The 25,285-nt window shown below is 45.2% G+C and overlaps 1 protein-coding gene across 1 annotated transcript in view; it reads left to right on the top strand.

The window, feature by feature from the left end:
- The first annotated feature begins 10,255 nt into the window (after positions 1-10,255).
- The window catches only part of LOC137364640 (sphingolipid delta(4)-desaturase DES1-like), a 41,232-nt gene continuing 26,202 nt past the window's right edge, over positions 10,256-25,285 (top strand). The window contains exon 1 of the mRNA XM_068027717.1: positions 10,256-10,436. Coding sequence (XP_067883818.1) covers positions 10,355-10,436 — 82 coding nt within the window. The 5' untranslated portion in view covers positions 10,256-10,354. The remainder of the gene's footprint in view (positions 10,437-25,285) is intronic.

The raw sequence follows: 25,285 nt of genomic DNA, 5'->3' as shown, positions 1-25,285 counted from the left end.
AGAGGGTGTGGGGAGAAAGGGCGAAAAGAGAGGGTGGTGGAGGAAGAGGAAACGTGGGTGGGAGAGATAGGGAGGAAACAGAGAGTGGGGGAGAGAGAGAGGAAACAGTGGGTGTGGGGAGAGAGAGAGGAAACAGGGTGGGGGAGAAATAGAGGGAAAACAAGGGGTGGGAGAGAAAGAGAGAAAACAGAGGATGGGGAGACAGCGAGAGGAAACAGGGGGTGGGAAAGAGAGAGAAAGGAAACAGACGGTGTGGGGGAGAAAGGGAGAAAAGAGAGGGTGGCGGAGGAAGAGGAAATGTGGGTGGGAGAGAGAGAGGGAAGTAACAGAGAGTGGGGGAAAGAGAGAGTAAACAGAGGATCGGGGAGAGAGAGAGGAAACAGAGGGTGGGAGAGAGAGAGAGAGATGAAACAGAGGGTGGTTTAGAGAGAGAGAGAAAGGAAACAGACGGTGTGGGGGAGAGAGGGAGGAAAGAGAGGATGGTGGAGAGAAGAGGAAATATGGGTGGGAGAGAGAGAGGGAGGAAACAGAGTGGGGGGGAGAGAGAGAGGAAACAGAGGGTGGGGGGGAGAGAGAGAGAGAGGAAACAGAGGGTGGGGTTGAGAAATAGAGGAAACAGAGGGTGTGAGGAAGAGAGAGAGAGAGAAAACAGAGGGCATGGGAGAGAGAGAGGAATAGGAGGCTGGGAGAGAGAGGAAACTGAGGGTGGGAAAGAGAGAGAGAAAGGAAACAGACGGTGTGGGGGAGAGGGAGAGGAAACAGACGTTGTGGGGGAGAGGGAGAGGAAACAGAGGGTGGGAAAGAGAGAGACAGCGGAAACAGAGGGTGGGGGAGAGAGAGAGAGTGGAAACAGAGGGTGGGAAAAGGAGAGTGAGAGGAAAGAGAGGGCCGACGGGGAGAAGGAGGGAGGAATCAGAGGGCGTGGGGGCGAGAGAGAGGAAACCGAGGGTGGGGGGGGGGGCGGAGCGAGATCGGAAACAGAGGGTGTGAGAGAGAGGGAGAGAGGAAACGGAGGGTGGTGGAGAGCACGAGGGGAAACAGAGGGTGGGGGGAGGGAATGAGTGGAAACTGAAGGCGGGGGAGAGAGCGCGTAAACAGAGGGTGGGGGACACAGAGAGAGAGGAAACAGAGGGTCGGGGTGAGAGAGAGGAAACAGAGGGTGGGGGGAGAGAGAGAGAGAGAGAGAGAGAGGAAACAGGGTGGGGGAGAGAGAGATGGGAAACAGAGGGTGTGGAGAAGAGAGAGGAAACAGAGGGCTTGGGGAGAGAGAGGAGAAAGAGGCTGGGAGAGAGAGAGAGAGGAAACTAAGGTTGGGAAAGAGAGAGAGAAAGAAAACAGACGGAGTGGGGGAGAGAGCGAGAGGAAAGAGAGGGTGGCGGAAAAAGAGGAAACAAAGGGTGTGGGGAGAGAGAGAGGAAACAGGGTGGGGGAGAAATAGAGAGAGAGAAAACAGAGGATGGGGAGAGAGCGAGAGGAAACGGGGTGGGAAAGAGAGAGAAAGAAAACAGACGGTGTGGGGGAGAAAGGGAGAAAAGAGAGGGTGGCGGAGGAAGAGGAAATGTGGGTGGGAGAGAGAGAGGGAGGAAACAGAGAGTGGGGGAAAGAGAGAGGAAACAGAGGGTCAGGGAGAGAGAGAGGAAACAGAGGTTGGGACACAGAGAGAGAGGAAACAGAGCGTTTGGGGGTGAGGGAGAGGGGAAACAGAGGGAGGGAGAAAGTGAGAGGAGAAACAGAGGGTGGGGAAGAGAGGGAGGGAAACAGGGTGGTGGAGAGGCAGAGGAAACAGGGGGTGGAGTGTGGGGGAGAGAAAGAGAGGAAACAGAGGGTGTATGGTAGAGAGAGAGGAAACAAAGGATGGGGGAGAGAGAAAGAGGAAACAGAAGGTGGGGGAGAGAGAGAGCAAACGGAGGGTGTGGGGGAGGGAGAAAGCACAAGCAGAGGATGTGGCAGGAGAGAGAGAGGAAACAGAGAGTGTGGGGAAGTAAGAAAGAGAGGAAACAGAGGGTGGGAGAGAGAGAGAGGATACAGAGTTTGGGGGAGACAGAAAGATGAAACAGTGGGTGGGGGAGAGAGAGAAAGAGGAAACAGAGGATGGGGGAGAGAGAGAGGAAACAGAGGGTGGGAGAGAGAGGGAGAGAGAGAGGAAACGAAGGGTGGTGGAGAGCACGCGCGGAAACAGAGTGTGGGGGAGAGAGGGGAAACAGAGGGTGGGGGACAGAGAGAGAGAGGAAACAGAGCGTTTGGGGGTGAGGGAGAGGGGAAAGAGAGGGAGGGAGAAAGTGAGAGGAGAAACAGAGGGTGGGGAAGAGAGGGAGGGAAACAGGGTGGTGGAGAGGCAGAGGAAACAGGGGGTGGAGTGTGGGGGAGAGAGAGAGAGGAAACAGAGGGTGTATGGTAGAGAGAGAGAGGAAACAAAGGATGGGGGAGAGAGAAAGAGGAAACAGAAGGTGGGGGAGAGAGAGAGCAAACGGAGGGTGTGGGGGAGGGAGAAAGTGCAAGCAGAGGATGTGGCAGGAGAGAGAGAGGAAACAGAGAGTGTGGGGAAGTAAGAAAGAGAGGAAACAGAGGGTGGGAGAGAGAGAGAGAGGAAACAGAGGGTGGGGGAGAGAGGGGTAACAGAGCATGGGGGATAGGGTGAGGAAACAGAGGGTGGGAGAGCGACAGAGGAAACAGAGGGTGGGGGAGAGGCAGAGGAAACAGAGGATGGAAGAGACAGAGAGGAATCAGAGGGTGGGAACGAGAGAGAGGAAAGAGAGAGAGAGATTGGAAACAGAGGATGGGGGAGAGGGGGAGAGAGGAAACAGAGGGTGGGGGAGAGAGAGAGAGGAAACAGAGGGTGTGGGGAGAGAGAGGAAACAGAGGGTGTTGGGTGGAGGGAGAGGAGGGGTAGAGAGAGAGGAAACAGTGGGTGTGAGGTAGAGAGAAAGGGGAAACGGAGGGTGGGAGAGAGAAAGAGGGGCAACAGAGGCTGGAGGAGGGAAAGAGGGGTAACAGAGGGCGGGAGAGAGAGAGGAAACAGAGGGTGGGGGAGAGAGAGGGGGGAAACAGAGAGTGGGGGACAGAGAGAGAGAGGAAACAGAGGGTTTGGGGGTGAGAGAGAGGAAAAAGAGGGTTTGGCGGTGAGAGAGAGAGGAAACAGAGGGAGGGGGAGAGAGAGCTGAAACAGAGGGGGGGGGGAGAAAGGGGAAACAGAGGGTGGGAAAGAGAGAGAGAGGAAACAGAGGGTCTGGGAGAGGGAGAGAGAGAGGAAACAGACGGTGTGGGTGACAAAGAGGAAAGAGAGGGTGGGGGGGGGGGGGGAGACAGAGGAAACAGAGGGTGTGGGGGAGACAGAAAGAGGAAACAGAGGGTGGGTGAGAATCCCTCTCTCCCCATCCCCAATTCCCAGTCTCCCTCTCTCCTGTCCCCAATCCGTGGCCTACTTTCTCCAGTTTTTCCCTTTCCCACCTGATTCCCCCGTTTACCTAGACTCAAACACCATTTCCCCATCTCCCTCCCTCTCCTGCCTCCCATTTCCCAATTTTCCTCTCTCCTCTACCACCATTTGCCAATCTCCCTTTCTCCCCAACCCCCTTTCCTCAATATCTCCCATTCACCTGAAATCATTCCCCAATGTCCCTCACTCCTCAACCTATTATTAAAGACTTTATAGCAAAGCACTTTGAAAAATTCCAGGTAATCAGGCAGAGTCAACATGGTTTTGTGAAAGGGAATTCATGTTTAACTAATTTATTGGAGTTCTTTAAAGAAGTAACAAGTGCTGTGGATCAAGGGGAACCGGTGGATGTACTGTACTTAGATTTCCAGAAGGTATTTGATAAGGTGCCACATCAAAGGTTATTGCAGAAAATAAAAGCTCATGGTGTAGTGGGTAACATATTGGCATGGATAAAGGATTGGCTAGCTAATAGGAAACATATAGTAGGCATAAATGGATCATTTTCTGGTTGGCAAGATGTAACAAGTGGTGTGCCACAGGGATCAGTGCTGGGGTCTCACCTTTTTACAATTTATATAAATTGTATAGGGTGGCACAGTGGTTAGTACTGCAGCCTCACAGCTCCAGTGACCCAGGTTCGGTGCAGTTTGCAAGTTCTCCCTGTGACCGCGTGGGTTTCTGCCAGGTCCTCCGGTTTCCTCCCACAGCCAAAGACTTGCAGGTTAATAGGTAAATTGGCCATTGTAAATTGCCCCGAGTGTAGGTAGGTGGTAGGATAATTGAGGGAAGGTGGGGATGTGGGAGGGGACATGGGATTAATGTAGGATTAGTATAAATGGATGGTTGATGGTTGGCACAGACTCGATGGGCCAAAGGGCCTGTTTCAGTGCTGTATCTCTCTATGACTTGGATGAAAGGACCAGTTGCTAAATTTGCTGATGACACAAAGATAGGTAGGAAAGTAGGTGGTGAAGAGGACATAAGGAGGCTACAAAGGGATATAGGTAGGTTAAGTGAGTGGGCAAAGATCTGGCAAATGGGGGAAAATGTGAAATTGTCCATTTTGGCAGGAAGAATAAAAATGAAGTATATTATCTAAATGCTGAGAGATTGCAGAGCTCTGAGATGCAGAGGGATCTGTGTGTCCTAGTGCATGAATCGTATAAGGTTAATATGCAGATACAGCAAGTAATTATGAAAGCTAATAGAATGTTATCATTTATTGTGAGTGGAATTGAATCCAAAAGTAGGGAGATTATGCTTCAGTTATACAGGGCATTGGTGAGACCACATCTGGAATACTGTGTACAGTATTAGAATTAGAATTAGAACATTAGAATTAGAACATTACAGCGCAGTACAGGCCCTTCGGCCCTCGATGTTGCGCCGACCTGTGAAACCATCTGACCTACACTATTCCATTTTCATCCATATGTCTATCCAATGACCACTTAAATGCCCTTAAAGTTGGCAAGTCTACTACTGTTGCAGGCAGGGCGTTCCACGCCCCTACTACTCTGAGTAAAGAAATCTCCTCCTCCTTCTCTCCAACGAAAACAACCTCAAGTCCCTCAGCCTTTCCTCGTAAGACCTTCCCTCCATACCAGGCAACATCCTAGTAAATCTCCTCTGCACCCTTTCCATAGCTTCCACATCCTTCCTCTGATGCGGTGACCAGAACTGCACGCAATACTCCAGGTGCGGTCTCACCAGAGTTTTGTACAGCTGCAGCATGACCTCGTGGCTCCGAAACTCGATCCCCCTACTAATAAAAGCTAACACACCATATGCCTTCTTAACAGCCCTATTAACCTAGGTAGCAACCTTCAGGGATTTATGCACCTGGACACCAAGATCTCTCTGTTCATCTTCACTACCAAGAATCTTCCCATTAGCCCAGTACTCTGCATTCCTGTTACTCCTTCCAAAGTGAATCACTTCGCACTTTTCCGCATTAAACTCCATTTGCCATCTCCCAGCCCAGCTCTGCAGCCTATCTATGTCCCTCTGTACCCTACAACATCCTTCGGCACTATCCACAACTCCACCGACCTTAGTGTCATCCGCAAATTTACTAACCCACCCTTCTACACCCTCTTCCAGGTCATTTATAAAAATGACAAACAGCAGTGGCCCCAAAACAGATCCTTGCGGTACACCACTAGTAACTAAACTCCAGGATGAACATTTGCCATCAACCACCACCCTCTGTCTTCTTTCAGCTAGCCAATTTCTGATCCAAAGCTCTAAATCACCTTCAACCCCATACTTCCGTATTTTCTGCAATAGCCTACCATGGGGAACCTTATCAAACGCCTTACTGAAATCCATATACACCACATTCACTGCTTTACCCTCATCCACCTGTTTGGTCACCTTCTCGAAAAACTCAATAAGGTTTGTGAGGCACGACCTACCCATCACAAAACCGTGCTGACTATCGCTAATGAACTTATTCTTTTCAAGATGATTATAAATCCTGTCTCTTATAACCTTTTCCAACATTTTACCCAGAACCGAAGTAAGGCTCACAGGTCTATAATTACCAGGGCTGTCTCTACTCCCCTTCTTGAACAAGGGGACAACATTTGCTATCCTCCAGTCTTCCGGCACTATTCCTTGGTATTGGTCTCCTTATTTGAGGAAGGATGTAAATGTGTTGGAAGCTGTTCAGAGAAGGTTTACTAGACTGATACCTGGAATGGGTGTGTTGTCTTATGAGGAAAGGTTGGACTGGCTAGGCTTGTATCCACGAGTTTAGAAGAGTAAGAGGCAACTTGATTGAAACATACAAGATCCTGAGGAGTATTGACAGGGTGGATGTGGAAAGGATGTGGGTGAATCTAGAACTAGGGATCACTATTTAAAAATAAGGGGTCACCCATTTAAGAAAGAAATGAGGAGACATTTTTTTCTCACAGAGTGTCATGAGTCTTTGGAATTCTCTTCCTCAAAAGGCGGTGGAAGCAGAGTCTTTGAATAAGGCAGTTGTAGATTCCTGATAAGCAAGGGGGTGAAAGATTATCGGGGGTTGGCAGGAATGTGGAGTAATCAGTTCAGTCATGAACTTATTGAATGGTAGAGCAGGCTCAAGGGGCCGAGTGGCCTACCCCTGCTCCTAATTCGTATGTAACCATCATTTCCCAATCTCCCTCTCTCCCTGACCCCATTCCCCAATCTCCCACATTCCCTGAACCCATTCCCCAATCTCAGTTTCTCCCTAACTTTGAAATTTGCAGATGCCCCAAACCTGGGAGTGTAGTAAACAGTGAGGAAGGTAGTGATAGACTCCATGGTAACATAGGCAGGCTGGTGGAATGGACAGATGCATGGCAGATAAAATTCAACACAAAAGTGTGGAGATACATTTGGTAGGAAAAATGAGGAGAAACAATACAAACTAAATGAAACAGTTTAAAGGCAGTGCAAGAAGAGAGAGACATAGGGGTGATTGTGCACAATCTTTGAAGGTGGCAGGACAGGTTAATAAAGCATACAAGATCTGGGCTTTATAAATAGTGACATTGAGTGCAAATGCAGGAAATGGTTCTACCAGTTGAGCCCCAGCTGGAGTAGTGTGTTCAATTCTCGACAGAAAGTTTTAGGACTTTACTTATTTAGAGATACAGCACTGAAACAGGTCCTTCGGCCACCAAGTCTGTGCCGACCATCAACCACCCATTTATACTAATCCTACATTAATCCCATATTCCTATCACATCCCCACACCACCTACCGATACTAGGGGCAATTTACAATGGCCAATTTACCTATCAACCTGCAAGTCTTTGGCTATGGGAGGAAACCGGAGCACCCGGCGAAAACCCACACGGTCACAGGGAGAACTTGCAAACTCCGCACAGACAGTACCCAGAATCGAACCCGGGTCGCTGGAGCTGTGAGGCTGCGGTGCTAACCACTGCGCCACTGTGCCACCCTACACTACAACTTGAAGGCTTTAGAGATGGTACAGAAGAGATTTACTAGAATGGTTCAAGGGATGAGGGATTATAATTCCATGAGTAGACTGGAGAAACTGGGTTGTTCTCCTCAGAGCACAGAAGGCTAAGATAGTGAGATGAAAGTGATTATGTTTTTGTTAACATTTTTTTTGAGGAATTCATAGTCAAACTGGAGAAATGTTGGTCGAGTATTTTTCAAGAGAGTCATAAAGAACAAAGAACAAGGGGATGCTGAAAGAACGGGTTTGGCAACAACATTGTCAAGTGGAAACCCTGGTAACTAGGAAGATGCGTGCAGAGAAGTGACAGTCGCACCCTCTTGACAGGACAAGCCCGGGAGCAGCAAAGCGCACCTGAGAGAGCAGCAAACTCACAAGCTTCTGGTTGTAGTGTCAGTGTTTACCTTCTGGAATGAGATAAAGTTAGCGTCTACTGCTGAAGAAGTCACAGAGGAAGAGACCAGATTCTTGCTGAATGTTTAAAGAGTCAAACTTACAGAAGGAGAAGAGAATTCCCAAGGAAGGAGAGAAAACCACAACCCTGATCAGCTTTCCAGCACCTCTCTAAAAGACCCTGAGAAGTCCACTCCGTCAACTCATCTCATGTCTTTGAAAAAAAGCATTCTAAATTAATTCTCAACGCTGCCTGAAAAGAACTGTTCTAAAAGATCCCAGTGACCCGCCTATGTGTACTTGGAGGCCAGACTGTATGCCAGTTTTGGAACACACAATATCTCATCTGTTTTCTTCAAAATGAGCAAGTATTCAGCCCAAGTGTTTTTTTGTCTGTAACAGAGCTCTGAACAAAAATCCCTTTTATTTTGCCATTTAACTGGTGTGTGTGTGTGTGTGTGAGAGGGGCTAATGTAAAAAAGGAACTTTAAAATTTCAATCTGTGTGTTTATGCTTTACGTCATTACCTTTTAAGACTTGTTTTATAATAAATTGATAATTTTGTTGTTCATTAAAGAAAGCTGGTTAGTGTTAGTCTTATTCTGGGAAAAATAGAGTATATGATTGACCATATTGGTAAGTGGGAAAATTTAAATACAAGTTGTGATCCGTTGAGAAGTGGAACTAGAATAAACAGTGCACTCCTCCTGCCTCGGTCGTAACAATAGACGTAATTAAAATCATGAATGGTTTAGAAAGAGTAAACAAAGAGAAATTGTTTCCAGTGGCTGAAGGGTTGATAACCAGAGGATACAGATTTAATGTGATTGGCAAAAGAACCAGTGACAATATGAAGAAAACCTTTTTTTTTTAAACACAAGGAGTGTTTAGGATTTGGAATGCCGTGCCTGACGGTGGTGGATATGGATTGAATAGTAGCCTTCAAAATGGAGCAGGATAAATATTTAAAGGAGAAATAAATGAAGGGATATGGGGAGTGACAGATTAAGACTGACTAGATTGCTTCTTGAAAGAGCTGGAGTAGAGTCAATGAATCAAATAGCCTCCTTCTGTGCTGTAATATTCTCTGATTCCAGTGATGGAGAGGCTATGGGTTGGGCAGCTCAGCTAAGGGCTGGGGTTGCGAACTGTCTGGTTCAGCCTGAGACAGTGGCCCAGGAAGGGGTGGTGGAGTCAGTCAGTGGTGAGATAACAGAGTTTGTGGCAGGGCTGAAGACAATGGGCTCCAATCTTCCCATTGTTTGGAGGAAATTGAGGCTTATTCAGGGCAAAATGTTGGAAAGTCAACTCCATTGCGCCATCAAGTTCCCTGCAGAAGTAGACGATTTTAAGGAAATAAATTATATAAACTGTATAGTATGCATGTAGAATAAATACTCAATAAAACACAAAAATAGTTTGGATGCTGGATATCATCATAATTATTAAACCAAACGGTGACTCCATTGGCTGGGTCATGTGAGCCTAACGGATGACGGCTGCATCCCCAAAGACATGCTCAATGGTGAGCTTGCCATCAGCACGAGACCGCACCTGGATGTCTGCAAACGAGAACTCAAGTTGACCAGGATTGGAGTCGATGTATTGGGAAGTCCCTTCTGCTGACTGGAATGCCTGGAGACAAACAGTCAGGAAGGGTGTGGAAAAAGCAGGCGGCATAAGAAACAACCAGATGGCAGAAAAGTGGCACAGTGGAAGGAAAAAAAATCAGTCGACCTCAGGCCAACATCTGCTGCAGTTGTGGAAGGGATTGCCACTCAGAAGGCGGTTTCTACAGCCACAACAGATAATGTTCAATCTAGAAGTGACATATACCCTGGGCGCAGTCTATTGTCCCTGAGACAGACGGATGCCACCATCATCAAACCAATCTGGAGAAAGGTGCTTTTCGGACAAACGTAAGGAAATTCTTCATGTAAAAAGAGTGATGAACATGCGGAACAAAGTGCCAAATACAGTAGTGAAGGTAGAAGGCATGGTCAGTTGAGAAGCTACAATTAGCAGTGAGGGGCCCACTGCAGGGTCACATGACCTCATCCCATCACCCAAATGCTCCAAACAAAGATGGCGTCCAGCCATGATCAGCCCCAGAAATGACCTGTTATTTCGCCCTTTCCTGAACAGACTCCAAACGGCGAAGGCGGCCCGCCAAAAAGAGCGGGTACTAGAAGCGGCCAATTCCCAACGCGAACAGAAACACCGCCATTTCAAACCCGGTGACGTCATCAGGTTGGCTGCGCAGCAACGAAATCCTAGCCATAAAATTACGGCCTTAAGTGTGGGTGCGTGATTTTTTTTCCCGGGAAATCCAGAATGAGAATGGGAGAGAGTAATTCTGAAAGAAAATCAGGAATCATTTAACGACTGATTGAAGGGCTGTGGGTGCCGTGACGTCACGGCCAGGGGCGGGGTCTGTGCTGCCCGACTTTAAAGAGGCGGCGGTGACAATCTGCGGTTGCGTGGCAGTAAGGCGGACGTGGTAGGGAGTAGTGGAGTTAACGGTAATTGCGCGAGCTGTCCAGAACGTTCTGTCAGTAGCCATGGGCAACAGGGTGGCCCGGGAGGACTTCGAGTGGGTTTATACCGACCAGCCGCACACTGACCGCAGGAGAGAGATACTCGGTAAGCGCCGTCTGTCTGAGCAGCTGGTGGGGGGGAAAGAAGGTACTCGGGAAGCGCCATCCCTCCCTCGGAGTGGTGTTTGGGGGGGGGGGTCCGTGCTGCTGGGGTTAATTAATGATCTTGCTCTTTTTTGGGATAATGGTGCCCGGTGCACTGAACAAATGGAGTGAACTCTCCTCCCTGGGGGCTGGGCTGGAGTGAACCCTCCCCCCTTCCCCCCCCCCCCCCCTTTGCACTCTCCTCCCTGGGGGCTGGGCTGGAGTGAACCCTCCCCCCCCCCCCTTTGCACTCTCCTCCCTGGGGGCTGGGCTGGAGTGAACCCCCTGGCCCTTTTGCACTCTCCTCCCTGGGGGCTGGGCTGGAGTGAACCCCCCCCCCCCCCTTGCACTCTCCTCCCTGGGGGCTGGGCTTTACCTGTTACTGGGTAGAGTGGAGAGTTTGTGATAGCCATTAGACTGGGCTCAGTCTAGTCTCTTGAACAGGGAGCCGTTTAGCCCTTTGATCCTGTTCCACTCTTCATCCCTACTAACTCGATCTACATTCATTGGTTCTGTAATCATTTTAAATTTATCTATATTTAGAATTTTTGGGGCACGTTTCAGGTTTCCACTATTAAGTAATTTCTCATTATCCTGAATGGCCGCGCTCTAACATTGAGCTTTGTTCCGTTTGGACTCACTAGAGGGGGAAGAAATCTCTCCCTTAACAAACAAATCCTTTAATTTTCTCTAACACCTGTTAGATCACCCTTTAATCTTCAATACTGAAGGGAATACAAGTCTCTGTATTTTAACCTTGGTATTAATCCAGTGAATTTGAAGTACATTCACTCCAAGGCCAATAAATCCTTTGTAATGTATTGGCCGGAACTGAATCCGTCTGCAAGACTGGGCTATTCTGTAAACTTGTGTCTCTGATCTGCTCTTTCAGGTTAAACCCACAGCCAGAACATTCATTACTCGTGTCAGCTAATGGCAACATCAAGTGCGGATTACTGCTGGGCTGTTTCCAGTGTCTAAGTAACAGTCCTGGGTCAAGCCTCTGGGATACAGTAGGAAAGTAGTAAATATGAAAATAGCCTAGAGATGGGGCTCAAAAACAAGAAATGCTGGAATCACTCAGCAGGTCTGGCAGCATCTGTGGAAAGAGAAGCAGAGTTAACGTTTCGGGTTAGTGACCCTTCTTCGGACCCAGTTCCAAAGAAGGGTCACTGACCTGAAACGTTAACTCTGCTCTTTTCACAGATGCTGCCAGACCTGCTGAGTGATTCCAGCATTTCTTGTTTTTGTTTCAGATTTTCAGCATCCGCAGTATTTTGCTTTAATTTTATTAGAGATGGGGCTCTCCGGTCATGGATAGGCTGGTGTCGCGTTAGAACCGCCAACTTTTCTGAAACTTCCCTCCGGCCCATCTAAACGTGGGTAAAACTCAACTAAATTTCTGTTAACATTTACTAGTGGCTTGGTTTCCACTGAGACGGAAACCGTTTCGATTTGAGGTGTTTAGTTGCTCCAGTGGGTGGAAGTCACTGTCCCGAGTGCATTACTTCACGAGAAAATGCCAGTTCTTTCCACTCGAGAGGGAAAAGGATTGAGAATGGGCGGTGTACGGACCCCTTCACCGCCTGGTGGGTGAAATACCAGCTACGTGGCTGGGGTGGGGCAGGAGGCACTTCTAAATGTCTTTAATAAAAGTCCCTAATGGGGCCGCCTTTAGACTGAGTCGGCCTGGAAGTGTTTGATCGTTTCAACAGTCTTGGCTCGGCAGTTGATCACGGCAATGTCGAGTACTTTAGTGGGTCCCGGCTTCAGCCGCAGCTCTTCGATTCTGAGGTTTTGCAGGTCTTGGAGCCGCTTTTTTGCAGTTCCCCGGCCCCACCCGTGGTTCGGGACCGTTAAATTCTTCCCTTTGTAAAGGGAGGGCGGACCACCGCCCAGCCAATTGGAGGAAATACTTGGTTTCATTTTCCTGCTCGTTTCTGTCATGCAAGCAGAGTTCGCCCAGATCACATCCTTTTCTCCCCCCGGTAGAATTAACGTTATTAAAAGCCTAAATTCCAACTTCTATTCAAGGCTTGTTGTAATCTGTTAATTGTGTGGCTAATTTTTCGATGAGATTTATAAGATGCATTTATGTAAGTCACCAGGCGTCTGTCATAACTTGGTGCTAATTGACTACTTAGGCTGGAAAGCATTTAACCCTTACCAGTTCATATCTACTTGGTGACATTTTTCCCCACCACTGGAAAACATGAATAAAAGTGCTCTCAAAGGAGCTGCAGTAGATTAATGCTTTTTTAAAAGAATAAAGTTGAAGCAATCATCCTTAGATGAATAGTGTTTGCAAGTTGCTTTCTGCAACAAATGAACTATTGTACAAGCTTAAATTAGAAAAATTGTCTTGTGAAGACTTAATCCTCTATCTAAACTGGACTATTTATAAATTCCCATGCCTGGAACAAAGTACAAGCTAGTCAAAGCTATACCTTCCAAGATTACAGATTAGGTGACTGAGTCTTAATGTGCCATAATATATAAAATAAAAGCTGAAGATATTCCAACTCTGGCAGCATCTGGAGAGAAGCAGTTAACATTTCAGGTCAGTGACCCTTCATCAGAAATGGCAGAAGCTGTGTCCTGTCGGCTTCAGAGGATATTTGACTTTGAACCTTCCAGCACTGGCCTGTCATGAAGGACAAAAGCGTGGGCGCACCATCGCCTCCCAAGTTTTGAATGGGCTGTGTCCAAGTTTTTGAAGTCGAAACCCTGGAATTTCCCCATTCAGCACCATTTATGGAAAGGTAATCATCAAAGACCAGAGGTTTTAGAAGACCACTTGCTCTTTTTTTTTCTGTAGAGCAATTTGAGATGGGCAGTAGTGTTTCTCCAAAGTAACAGCCTAAAACCAGTTTTACTTTTAATGAAAGTAATATTTAGTGGTTGACACTCTCTCATTGTTTAGGACATGTAGATTCAAACCCTGTTGAGCATACTCCATGAGTATGATACTCATTAGTGCAGAAAGGGTACTTGAATGCACATGTCACTGCTTCCAGTAAGGATCTTCTGGATTCTAGCCATATGACTTCATTCTGCACTTTAGCCTTGGTACCTTGCTTGTTGTGCACAAACAGGTACAAGCATGCATGTTGGCAGCCTTCCTTTCCTCAAAGGAAACAAACCTGGAATGTGGTTGGTTTGTTTTACCTTCCCTCACTTTAATTAGGGAGCAGGGATTATTGGAACACTGAATCCAGTCAGTGCTAGCAAAATGGAAGTTTCTGGCTACAAGAGCCCTTTAGATGCACAGCCCAATCCCCAATATTGTTAATGGCACAGTAGCTTTGAGGCTGCAGTGTGGCTTCTATGGGAAATAGAAATGACTTGTGCTGGGAAGTAAAAGTTAGAACTTAACTCGAGTAAGTTTAATTAGTGCAAATTTGAACCAGTGCTAGATAATGCAGATGAATTTTGTCACCTGAAACTGAACACTTGTAATTGCCTAATTCCATGTAAGTTGGTGGCTTTTCTATTTTACAGATAGAAGAATAGGGAGCAGGAATAGACAACTTGTTCCCTCAAGCCTGCTTTGTTCTTTGATAGGATCATGGCAGATTGTGGCCTCAACTCCCCTTTTCCTGTCTGCTCCATTACTCTACTCTCCTGTGACTTAAAATTTATCTAACTCAGCCTTGATCCAGCCTCCATTCTTCTCTGGAGAAGAGAATTCCACAGACTAATGATGTGAGAATTTCTCATTGCAGTCTTAAATTGGAGACCCCTAATTAAACTTTCCCACAAAGGGAAATGTCACCACTGCATCCTCGTCAAATATTTCAGGATCTTGTCTTTTAGTAAAATCACCCTGGCCTATAGTTTCCTGCTTTGTCTCCCTCTGTTCTTGAATAGAGGGGTTGCATTTGCATCTTTCCAAGTTCAGATCAAATTAGAGGCTGCAAGTCCAGAGAAACTAAACAAATGCATTGTCTGTTTGCAGAGGAAGATGCAAAAAAACTCCAGAAGTTCTAGAGAATCAGGGGACTAGTAAAAGAAACTGAAAGAAGCAAGTATTAAAGTACTGGAGAAATTAATTGGACTGAAATTTTATAAATCACCTAGACCTGATCTACATCCCAGTGTTTTGAAGAGGTGGTGTAAAGATGGTGGATGTACTGATTACAGAACTTTGGAAGTTGGCAGATTCTGGAACAGTTTCTACTGATTAGAAGGTTGTGAATATGACCTATTTAAGGAGGGAGGGGAGACAACCAGAGACTGGACCTGTTTGCCTGATGTCAGTAGTAGGGAAAATGTTAGAATTTATTAAAGATGTGATTACTCTACACTTAGAAAATGATAGTAGGATTGGGCAGAGTCAACATAGGAAAGGGAAATCCTGTTTAACAAACCTGTTGGAATTTTTGGATTAACTAGAACAACAAGGAACAGTACAGCACAGGAACAGGCCATTCGGCCCTCCAAGCCTGTGCCGATCTTGATGCCTGCCTAAACTAACACCTTCTGCACTTCTGGGGCCCATATCCCTATATTCCCTTCTGTTAACTGTTTCTCCATTTAATGAGTGAAGCTATTACATCCTGTCAAGTTACATCTTTTCCCAGGCTGATTACTGGACTAACTAGTATTATAGCCTCTTTGTTCAATCCTGGGCTAAGTCTTAAACCCCACCCTCAATCCATCAATACTGTTTCTATCTACCTATGCCCCCATTTCACTCCACTAATACTGAAAGTCTTAAAGTTCTATTTAGCAAAGCCTGGTCTAGTTTAGCCTGTGAAGCTGTGCTAAGCAAAACTATGCTGTCAACATCCTGTTCTGTTTGTAAATCAACTTGTCTGGCTCCGTGCCCCAACACACCTTGAAAAGTTGTTCTTTCGTGTTGCCAGACCTTAACCTCCAGGTTTGCATTCTTGCCCCTCTTTCTAACCTCCCTCCCCCATTTAGTAGTAGAACTTGGATTGGGCCTACTTTAGAGTTTGTCTAAATCCATTTAACCAGATTATGAATTGAGTGGTTAACAGGTCTTAACATTTAAGGTGCAAGTTTGACTGACAGATTAAGATGCACCATTATGGTGAACTAAGGAAGTTCGGGATGGTATGAAATAGAAAGAAAGCATACAGTTCTGTAAGGTTAGTGGTAGGTCATAAGGACACTCAAATGAGTGAGCAATTAAAGAAAGCTAGCTAAAAATAGTTTTTAAAGAGTAAGTGGTCTTTGAGTCTAGGGAATTAATGGGAAATAAAGAAATGGCTGAAGCATTGAACAAATGTCACTGGAAGACAAATAACATTCCAGAGATTCTTGTATCAAGGTGAAAGGGAGGGAGGAACATAAACAATATCACCAGGGAAAGGGTACTGAGAAAACTTAGAACTAAAGGCTGACAAGTCCCCAGGACCTGTGGCCTGCATCCTCAGGTTTTATAGTTGTACCCCTAGCCAAACTGTTCCAATACAGCTACAACACCATCATATACCTGACAATGTTGGGCAGGGGTGGTGGTGGAAGAGCCCAAGTATGTGCTGTACACTAAGCAGGACAAATCCAACCTGGCCAATTATTTATTTAGATTTATTTAGAGATACAGCACTGAAACAGGCCCTTCCACCAAGTCTGTGCTGACCATCAACCACCCATTTATACTAATCCTACATTAATCCTATATTCCTACCACATCCCCACCTTCCCTCAATTCCCCTACCACCTACCTATACTAGGGGCAATTTACAATGGCCAATTTACCTATCAACCTGCAAGTCTTTTGGCTGTGGGAGGGAACCCACGCAATCACAGGGAGAACTTGCAAACTCTGCACACAGTACCCAGAATTGAACCTGGGTCACTGGAGCTGTGAGGCTGCGGTGTTAACCACTGCCACTGTACCACCCCATCAGTCTACTCTATCAGCAAAGTGATAACGGGCATCATCCACAGTACTATGAAGTGGACATTACACAGCAATAACCTGCTCACTGACACTCTGGGTTCTGCCAGGGCCATTCATCTCTCCTCATTACAGCTTTGGTCCAAACATGGACAAAAGAGCTGAATTCCAGAGGTGAGTGACTGCCCTTGACATCAAGGCAACAGTTAACAGTGTGGCATCAAGGAGCCCTAGCAAAACTGGAGTCAATGGAATTGTGTGGGGGAGGGGAAGAGACATGCTCTACTAGTTGGAGTCATATCTAGCACAAAGGAGGATAGTTGTGGTTGGTCAATCATTTCAGTCCCAGGACATCACTGCAGGCATTCCTCATGCTCAACCATCAGCTGCTTCATCAATGACCTTCCCTCAATCATAAGGTCTAAATGTTTGTTGATTGTACAATGTTCAGCACCATGTGCAGCAACTTGTATTGAAGCAGTCCATGTCCATATGCAGCAAAACCTGGAATACATTCAGGCTTGTGCTAAGTGGCAAGTTACATTCACAAGTGCTAGGCAATTAACATCTCTGAATCTAACCATTTCCCCTTGATGGTCAACAGCATTACCACCTCTGAATCCCCCACTATCAACATCCTGGAGTTACCATTGACCAAAAATGTAACTGAACCAGCCATATAGCAGGTCAGAGGCTGGGAATTGTGGTAAGTAACACATCTGACTCCCCAGTGCCTGTCTATCTACAAGGCACAAGTCAGGAGTGATGGAATATTCTCCACTTGCCTGGATGAATGCAGCTCCACACTATCCAGGACAAAGTGGCCTGCTTGATTGGCATCCCATTTACCACCTTCAGTATTCACTCCTTTTCAACACTGATAGTGGCAGCACTGTGTACCATCTACAAGATGTACTGCAGCAACTTGCAAAGGCTCCTTTGACAGCATCTTCCAAAACTATGACTCCTAAAACCTAGAAGGACAAGGGCAATAAATGTATGAGAGCACCTGCAAGTTCCCTGCCAAGCCAGACACTATCCTGACTTGGAACTATATTGCTGTTCTTTCACTGTCACTGGGTCAAAATCTTGGAACTCTAAATAGCACTACAGGTGTACCTACACCCCATGGACTGCAGCAGGTCAAGTAGCTGACCACCTTCTCAAGCGATTGAGGATGAGCAATAAATGCTGGTATAGCCAGTGACACTTCATCTGTGCAAGAATAAAGATGCAATGGTTGTGGTCTTTCAAAATTCCCTAAATTCTAGAAAGGCCCCATCAGATTGGGAAATAGCAAATGTAACTTGCCCCCAGGTGAGGAAGGGATCTCGCTCTCATTTCACCCCTTCTCTGGTTTGACTGCAACAGGGTGTATTTTCAGTGAATTTTGCTTATCACTTCAGTAAGCACTTGGTCACTTTTCCTCATATAATTAGTGTGCACGGAGGTTGAAGTAAAGTCCATAATAAATGGAACTCAAATACTGAGTTTGTCCTTAGTTGAAGTTAGTTTTGAAGCTCTTGCTGGGGCCACGAGCACAATTTGGGTTTGCTTCTCTGGTTCCAGAAGGCCGAAGAGACTTTATCCATCCTCATTGACTCAGGATCTGTAGATTTGAGGTTTAGCTGCGGCCTCCCTGGGACTTCACTAGAGAGGTGCTTCTTGGAGTGCAGTTACTGACTCTCTGTTACAATTTACAGGCAAGTATGTCATGTGACCACCTTTGTTTGAAACCAAAGTTTCAGGAAGGTTTTTGAAATTCAAAGTTCTCTTGAAGCTATGCAAACCTACTTGGGGGTGGTGGGTGATGGGGAGGTGTGGTTGGCACTTTCAAAGTCAATGGGTGTCAATGACTTTACAACCAATATTGACACAACCCATTCTAGTTAATTGAGTCAGCACTTCTAGTCTGGTTAAACTAGGTAATTACCTGTCTGTCAGCTAGCCTTTGGCTTCTCTTGTAAATTGTGCATGGCCATCTTTAGCTGTTCTGTTCAGCATAAGTTTTGTAATCGTGTCCAGTTTAAAAAGTCAGGCAGATTCATTTTGTTGTATGAAACTTTTCCATTTGGATTTTCTATCTCAAACTCCAAGAAAGGAGGGGGACAAAGCAGGAAACTGTAGACCAGTTAGCCTAACCCCATCATGGGGAAGTGTTGGTATCTATTACTAAGGAGGCTATAGCAGGGCACTTCAAAACTCAATGCCTCAGGCAGAGTCAACATGGTTTTGGGGGAGATTGACTAATTTATTCATTCTTTTTCTGTCTGCCAACCAGCTCTCTATCCAGGTCAGTACTGTACCCTCAATCCCATATGCTTTAATTTTGCATGCTAATCTCTTATGTGGGACCCTTTCAAAAGGCTTCTGAAAGTCCAAATACACCATCCACTGGTTCTCCCTTTATCTATTCTACTAGTTACATCCTCAAAAAATTCCAGTAGGTTTGTCCAGCATGATTTTCCCTTTTGTAAATCCATGTGACTTTGTCCAATCCTGTCATTGTTTTCCAAGTGCTCTGCTATTTTATTAACTTTATTTTATTTTTTTTAGAGATACAGCACTGAAACAGGCCCTTTGGCCCACCGAGTCTGTGCTGACCAACCACCCATTTAAACTAATCCTATGTTAATTCCATATTCCTACCCCATCCCCACCTTCCCTCAACTCTCCTACCACCTACCTATACTAGGGGCAATTTATAATGGCCAATTTACCTATCAACCTGCACGTCTTTGGCTGTGGGAGGAAACCAGATCACCCAGTGAAAACCCACGTGGTCACGGAGAACTTGCAAACTCCTCACAGGCAGTACCCAGAATTGAACCCAGGTCGCTGGAGCAGTGAGGCTGTGGTGCAAACCACTGTGCCACTGTTTTATAATGGACTCTAGTGTTTTCTTTCTCCCCCCCCCCCCCCCCTAATGTCAGGCTAACTGGTCTATAATTCCCTGCTTTCTCTCCCTTCCTTTTTTAAATAGTGGGGTTACATTAGCTACCCTCCAGTCAGTTGGAACTGTTCCAGAGTCTCTAGAATTTTGAAAAATGACCAGCAGTGCATCTGTTTCTTGGGCCACTTCCTTATCTACTCTGGGATGTAGATCAGGCCCTGGGGATTTATCAGCCTTCAATCCCATCAATTTCCTGAACACTATTTTCCCTACTAATGCTGATTTTCATACAGTCCTTCCTTCTCACTGGACCCATGTTCCCCAACATTTCTGGGAGATAATTTGTCTCCTTTTGTGAAGACAGAACCAAAGTATGTATTTAATTGGTCTGCCATTTTTGTTCCCCATAATAAATTCCACCCCATTTCTGACTAAGGGACCCACATTAGTCTTCGCTAATCTTTTTCTCTCCATATCTATAGAAGCTTTCAGTTTTTATGTTCTCTGCAAGCTTACTATTTTTATTTTCTTATACTCTATTTTCCCCTTAATCAATCCCTTCTAAACTGCTCTATCCTCATTTCTATACTTGTGCATGGTACTGGAGTAATCCAGAGATTACTACCTTTTGAGGTCCTGCTTGCTGGTTTCTTTCCTAGCTCCCTAAGCTCTGCCTGCAGGACCTTATTCCTCTTTCTACCCATGTCATTAGTACAAATATGGACCATGACTGGCTGTTCATCCTTGCCCATCAGTGCTCTAGCTGCCACTCCATGATTTCCTTAACCCTGGCACCATGGAGGTAATATGCCATTGAGTCACATCTTTGACTGCATGATCACCTATCTGTTTCCCCCTAACTAAAATTTCCCCCATCACTTGATTTTTTTTTTACAATCTTCCTCCTGCAACCCCCCCCCCCCCCCCCCCCCCCACCCCACCCAAAACCTGTATGTCCAAGCCAGTCATTGTGCTGTGGACTAGACTCTGGCTGCACATCCCAGAGGAACCATCATTCCTCTCTGGTATGCAGAACAGTGGCTGGCAAGTGAGATGTGCTCAAGACCCCTGCACTAGCTCCCTGGTCTGTCCTGACTGTTGGCAATCACCTGTTCCATCTTTGCCTGCATACCCTTGAGCTGTGGGGTGACCACACTTAAATGTGCTATCCATGAAGCTCTCAGCCTCATAGGTGCACTGCAGTGATGCCAGTTATTTTCAAGCTCAAATCCAGAGCTTGATCTGCTGTAGCTGACAACTTTCACATGAGGTTAGTGTCTGGGATTCCCACATGGAGCAGGATGTGCACTCCATGGGTCCAAACTACACTGCCATGCCTCTATTAGAATATTAAACTTTTTAAATAAAGCTGATATGCACCACTTGTCAGTCAGCTGCTTTTCCTTTGACTTCACTTTATAGGGAGGTTAACAGATTTTTTTTACTTCACTCATCTAAACCTTTGAATTTTTCAACCAATTAAAATCTTCAGTTTTACTATCCCTATTCAGTTAACATTATTCCCTTGAGTAATTGAGCACTGATTCTGATAAACTCTACTAGTTTATACTAACAAATCAATCAAGTTATTCTAGATTTGATTAAAGGTTTACCAGTACACTGACCCTAGCTTGCTTTGTTTCCCTGCACTTTCTTGTCACTGTCACTTTTTTTTTTTCCTGTTTGGCTCAATCCCTACTTTCTGATTTTCTTTTTGACAGTGGGACATCCACAACCCTTGGGTAGAGAATTGCAAAGATTCACACTCTTCAGTGGAGAAAATAAATTCTCCTCTACCGCATCCAGAAACTGTCCGCCCACCACTGTTCTACATTCCCCAGCCAAGGGAAACCACCTCTGTCTACCCTGTCGAGCCCCTTCAATGAGATCACTTCTCATTCTCTGAACTAGAGTATAGGCCCAATTTACTCAGCCTCATGGGGCAATGCTCTCATCCTAGGAACCAGTCTAACAAGCCACTTGCACTACCTCCTTCCTTGGGTGAAGAGACAAACTATCGATGGTACATGGTCTCACCGAAGCCTTGTATAATTGTAGTAAGACTTCCTTATTGTACTCCAATGCCCTTGCAGTAAAGGCCAACATAGTATTTGCCTTCCTAATTGCTAGCTGCACCTGCATGCTAACATTCCCTTGTATGAATACATCCAAGTCTCAACATTAACATTCAGAAGTTTCATGCCTTTAGAAAATATTCTGCTTTTTCTGTTTCTACCAAAGTGAGTAACTTCACACTTGTTCACATTATATCCCATCTGTCACTTGGGTTAAATCACTGGGTAAGTCATGTATCCCTTTGCAACCTTTGTCCTCACAGTTTACACCCCCTAGTTTTGTATCAGCAAACTTGGGTACATTTACTCTTGGTTTCTTTGTCTAAGTCATGGATTATAGATGCTAGGGCCTGAAGCTATTGACATTGATACTTGTGGAAGTCCACTGATTATAGCAGGGGTGGACAGCCTTTTTTGTACGAGGGGTCACATTGCAATTTTTGCTCTACATCAGGGGCCACATCCAGTCACAAATGGTGGTGGACAATTAACCAACTGATAAGAGAAGGCTCCACAAATATCCCCATCCAAGGATGGGGAGCTCAGAACATTGGTGCAAGAGATGAGGCTGAAGCATTTTCATCCATCTTCAGCCAGAAGTGCCAAGTAGGTGATCTGTCTCTGCCTCCTCCTGAGGTCCCAGCATCAGATGCCAGTCTTCAGCCAATCTGATTCACTCCATGTGATGTCAAGAAGTGGCTGAAGGTACTGGATACTGCAAAGGCTATGGGCCCTGACAACATTCTGGTAATATTACTGAAGACTTGTGCACCAGAACTAGCCACTCTGTAGCTGAGCTGTTCAACACTGACATCTACCCAGCAATGTTTCAGATCTCTAACCTTTGATCAGAATTAGGAAAAGCTAGAAATGTAATCCCTTGAGCAAGTAAAAAGGATATTGTGGGAAGAACAAAAGTCTGGGTAAAGGGCAGGAGAGATTAAATAAAAGGTTTCATATTGAAAGTCCAAAGGGAGTGGTAATGGGACAAGTAAAGAAACAAAACCTGTTTAGAGGTGGTGTGAATGGCAGGACAGCTGCTGCATAAACAGTGAAGGAAACAAATGAGAAACCAAACCAATAACAGCATTTTCTGTTTGGGTGCTGCCTTAAGTGCTCTTTCAAAATTGACTTTCTTGGAGTTGAGTTTGTGAAGTATACAAGACCCAGTTAACCTCAATTTGGAGAGACCACTGCATTTTACTAACTAACCCAGAACCCTAAACTCATGGTGTAGTGATTTCTGTCAACTAGTAATCCAGGTAATTGAGTAGAAATCCCACCATTTGTAGTTAAGAATTTCAATAATCTGATCATTAAAAGTAGTTAAGCTGTCATTGTCCTTAAAAGGATTTATGAACTTGAAGCTTCATGCCCCTGGGGAAATTCCTCACACCCTGTCTTAAGTGGGCAACCCTTCTGAAACTGCCTCCTAGTTCTAGATTCCCCCACATGGGGAAACTTTTCTGTATCTACTGTCAAGCCCCCTCAATCTTTCCTGAAGATCACCTCCCATTCTTCACTCCAGTGAGTATAAGTGCAACCTCTTATGACCCCTTCATCCTAGGAATGAGCCTAGTTAACCTTCAGAACTGCTTCCAACAAAAGTATATCTCTAGGTATGGAGACTAAAACTCTTGCTCCAACTGTACAGGGCATTAGTAAGACTTTACACTCCTTGCAGTAAAGGCCAGCATTCCTTTTTACTTTCCTAATTCCTTGACATACCTGCATATTAACTTTGCTTCCTGTATGTGGACACCCAAATCCCTCTACCATAACATTGTTTTTCTGTTACTACCAAAGTGGGAAATGAGGTTCTCCACATTATACTCCACTATCAAATTTTTGCCACTCAATTAGTCTGCAAAGGGATAGGTTTTGTTTTGCTTTGCCACCTATGTCCTCTGAAAATTTGACACACTTGGTACCTTCATCTAAGACATTAATATAGATCATAAATAGTTGAGGCTGAACACATCCCTGTGGCACCCCAGTGGTTAGCTTGCCAACCTGAGACTCATTTATCCTGTCTTGCACAATTCTCCATGTATGCTAATATTTCACCCCCCCCCCCCCACCTCCCCACACACATGAGCTGCTATCTTGTATAGTAACTTTTTGGGTGGAACCTCTGCTATCAAATGCCTTTTTAGAAATCTAATTGCAGTAATCTACTGTTTCCCCTTTATCTACCCTGCTTGGTATAATCTCAAAACTGTCAAATGATTTTCACTTCAATAAAACCATGAATTTCTGAATGTCTTATTTCCTTGAAGTCCAGTGTTCCTTTTTTGAATAGGGTGTTACATTTGTACTTTTACAATCTGTTGGGGCCTTTCCAAAATCTATAGAATTTTGGAAGATTATAGCCAATGCATCTACTATCTCTGCACCCACTTCAAAGATCCCAGGATACAGTCCAGGGGACTTGTCAGCCTTTAGTCCCATTATAGCACAGGAGGCCATTTTGGCCAATTGTCAGTTTGCCTAGTACTTTCCCCCACCCCCAACAGTGGTTTAAGTTCCTCTTCCCTTTTTGCCCCTGGACTTACTATGATTGGGATGCTTTGTGTTTCCTGCTATGAAGACAAAATACTTGTTCCAAGCTTCTGCCATCTCCTTGTTTCCATTATTCCCTAGCCTCATCCTCTGAGGGACCAATATTTACTTTAGCTACTATATAACCTAATTACTCAAAGCTTACTGTGTCTATATAAACAGCAAGAAATTTTGTCCCTTTTTTTTTAGTCATCCTTTAGTTTCTAATTTTCTAATCTTCTGGCCTACCAATCAGTTTTGCAAAATTGCAGGCTGTTCTTTCAGTCTGATACTAGCCTTAATTTCTTTAGTTACAGATGGTTCATCCTTGGGTCTGACTTTCTCAATGGAATATACCTTGTGAAATATATTTACAATGTCTGCCAGTGCTTATCTACTGTTACCGTTCAACCTATTTTCCCATTCTACTTTTGCCAACTGTCTTGCCTTTGTAGTTGCTTGTCTTAAATTTACAGTACAAATTTCAGACCCACATCTCCTTCAAACAATGAAATTTTTCATGATTGCTGTTCCTTGGAAGATCCTTTTACTGAAATTATAATCCTCTCATTACACATTACCAAATCTAAACTAGCCTGTTTCCTTGTTTGTTTCACAACATATTCTAAAACTCCTGAATACACTCTGAACTCATCCTCAGAATTTTGGCAATTGATTTGTCTTGTATACAGATTATAAATTAGTTTCCCACTCTTGCAGTACTTGCATTTTTTATTTTATACTGTCCTACTGTGTAGCCACTGTGGGGTGAAGGAAGGGGGGGGGGGGGGGGGGGGGGGGGGGCAGATGGCTATAGACTGTATAGACTGTTTCACTATTGAGGCACGAGTTGGCTGGGGAATGTTACTTAAAGGGTTGACCAGATAGGCAATGGCTACCTTTTTTAAGAGCGCATGGATGAATTATAGCAATTGTTCCTGTCTGGTGCAATAATAAAACCGGAAGGGTGGTTCAACTGTGGCTTACAAAAGAAATTGGATAGTAGTAGATTCAAGGATGAAAAATATAAAATGACCAGCACAAGCAGCAAACCTGAGGATTGGGAGCAGTTTAGAATTCAGCAAAGGAGGACAAAAGGATTAAGGGGAACCTAGAGTATGAGTAAGCTTGCAGAGAACATAAAAACTGACTGCCAAAGCTTCTATAGATATGTGAAGAGAAAAAGATTGAAGACAAATGTAGGTCCCTTTATAATCAAATGGGGAATTTATAATGGAACAAAGATGGCAGACCAATTAAATACATTGGTTCTGCCTTCAAAAGAAGTCAAATTACCTCCCAGAAATGTTGGGGAACATAGTGTCTAGTGAGAAGGAGGAACTTATGAAATCAGTATTTGTAGAGATATGGTGTTGGGGAAATTGGGATTGAAGGCTGATAAATCCCCCAGGGCCTGATGAGTACTTAAGTGG

The sequence above is a fragment of the Heterodontus francisci genome, unplaced genomic scaffold, assembly GCF_036365525.1.
Source record: "Heterodontus francisci isolate sHetFra1 unplaced genomic scaffold, sHetFra1.hap1 HAP1_SCAFFOLD_781, whole genome shotgun sequence".
NCBI lineage: Eukaryota > Metazoa > Chordata > Chondrichthyes > Heterodontiformes > Heterodontidae > Heterodontus > Heterodontus francisci.
Note: the sequence above shows the minus strand (reverse complement) of the source record. Positions and strands in the feature narration are given on the sequence as shown.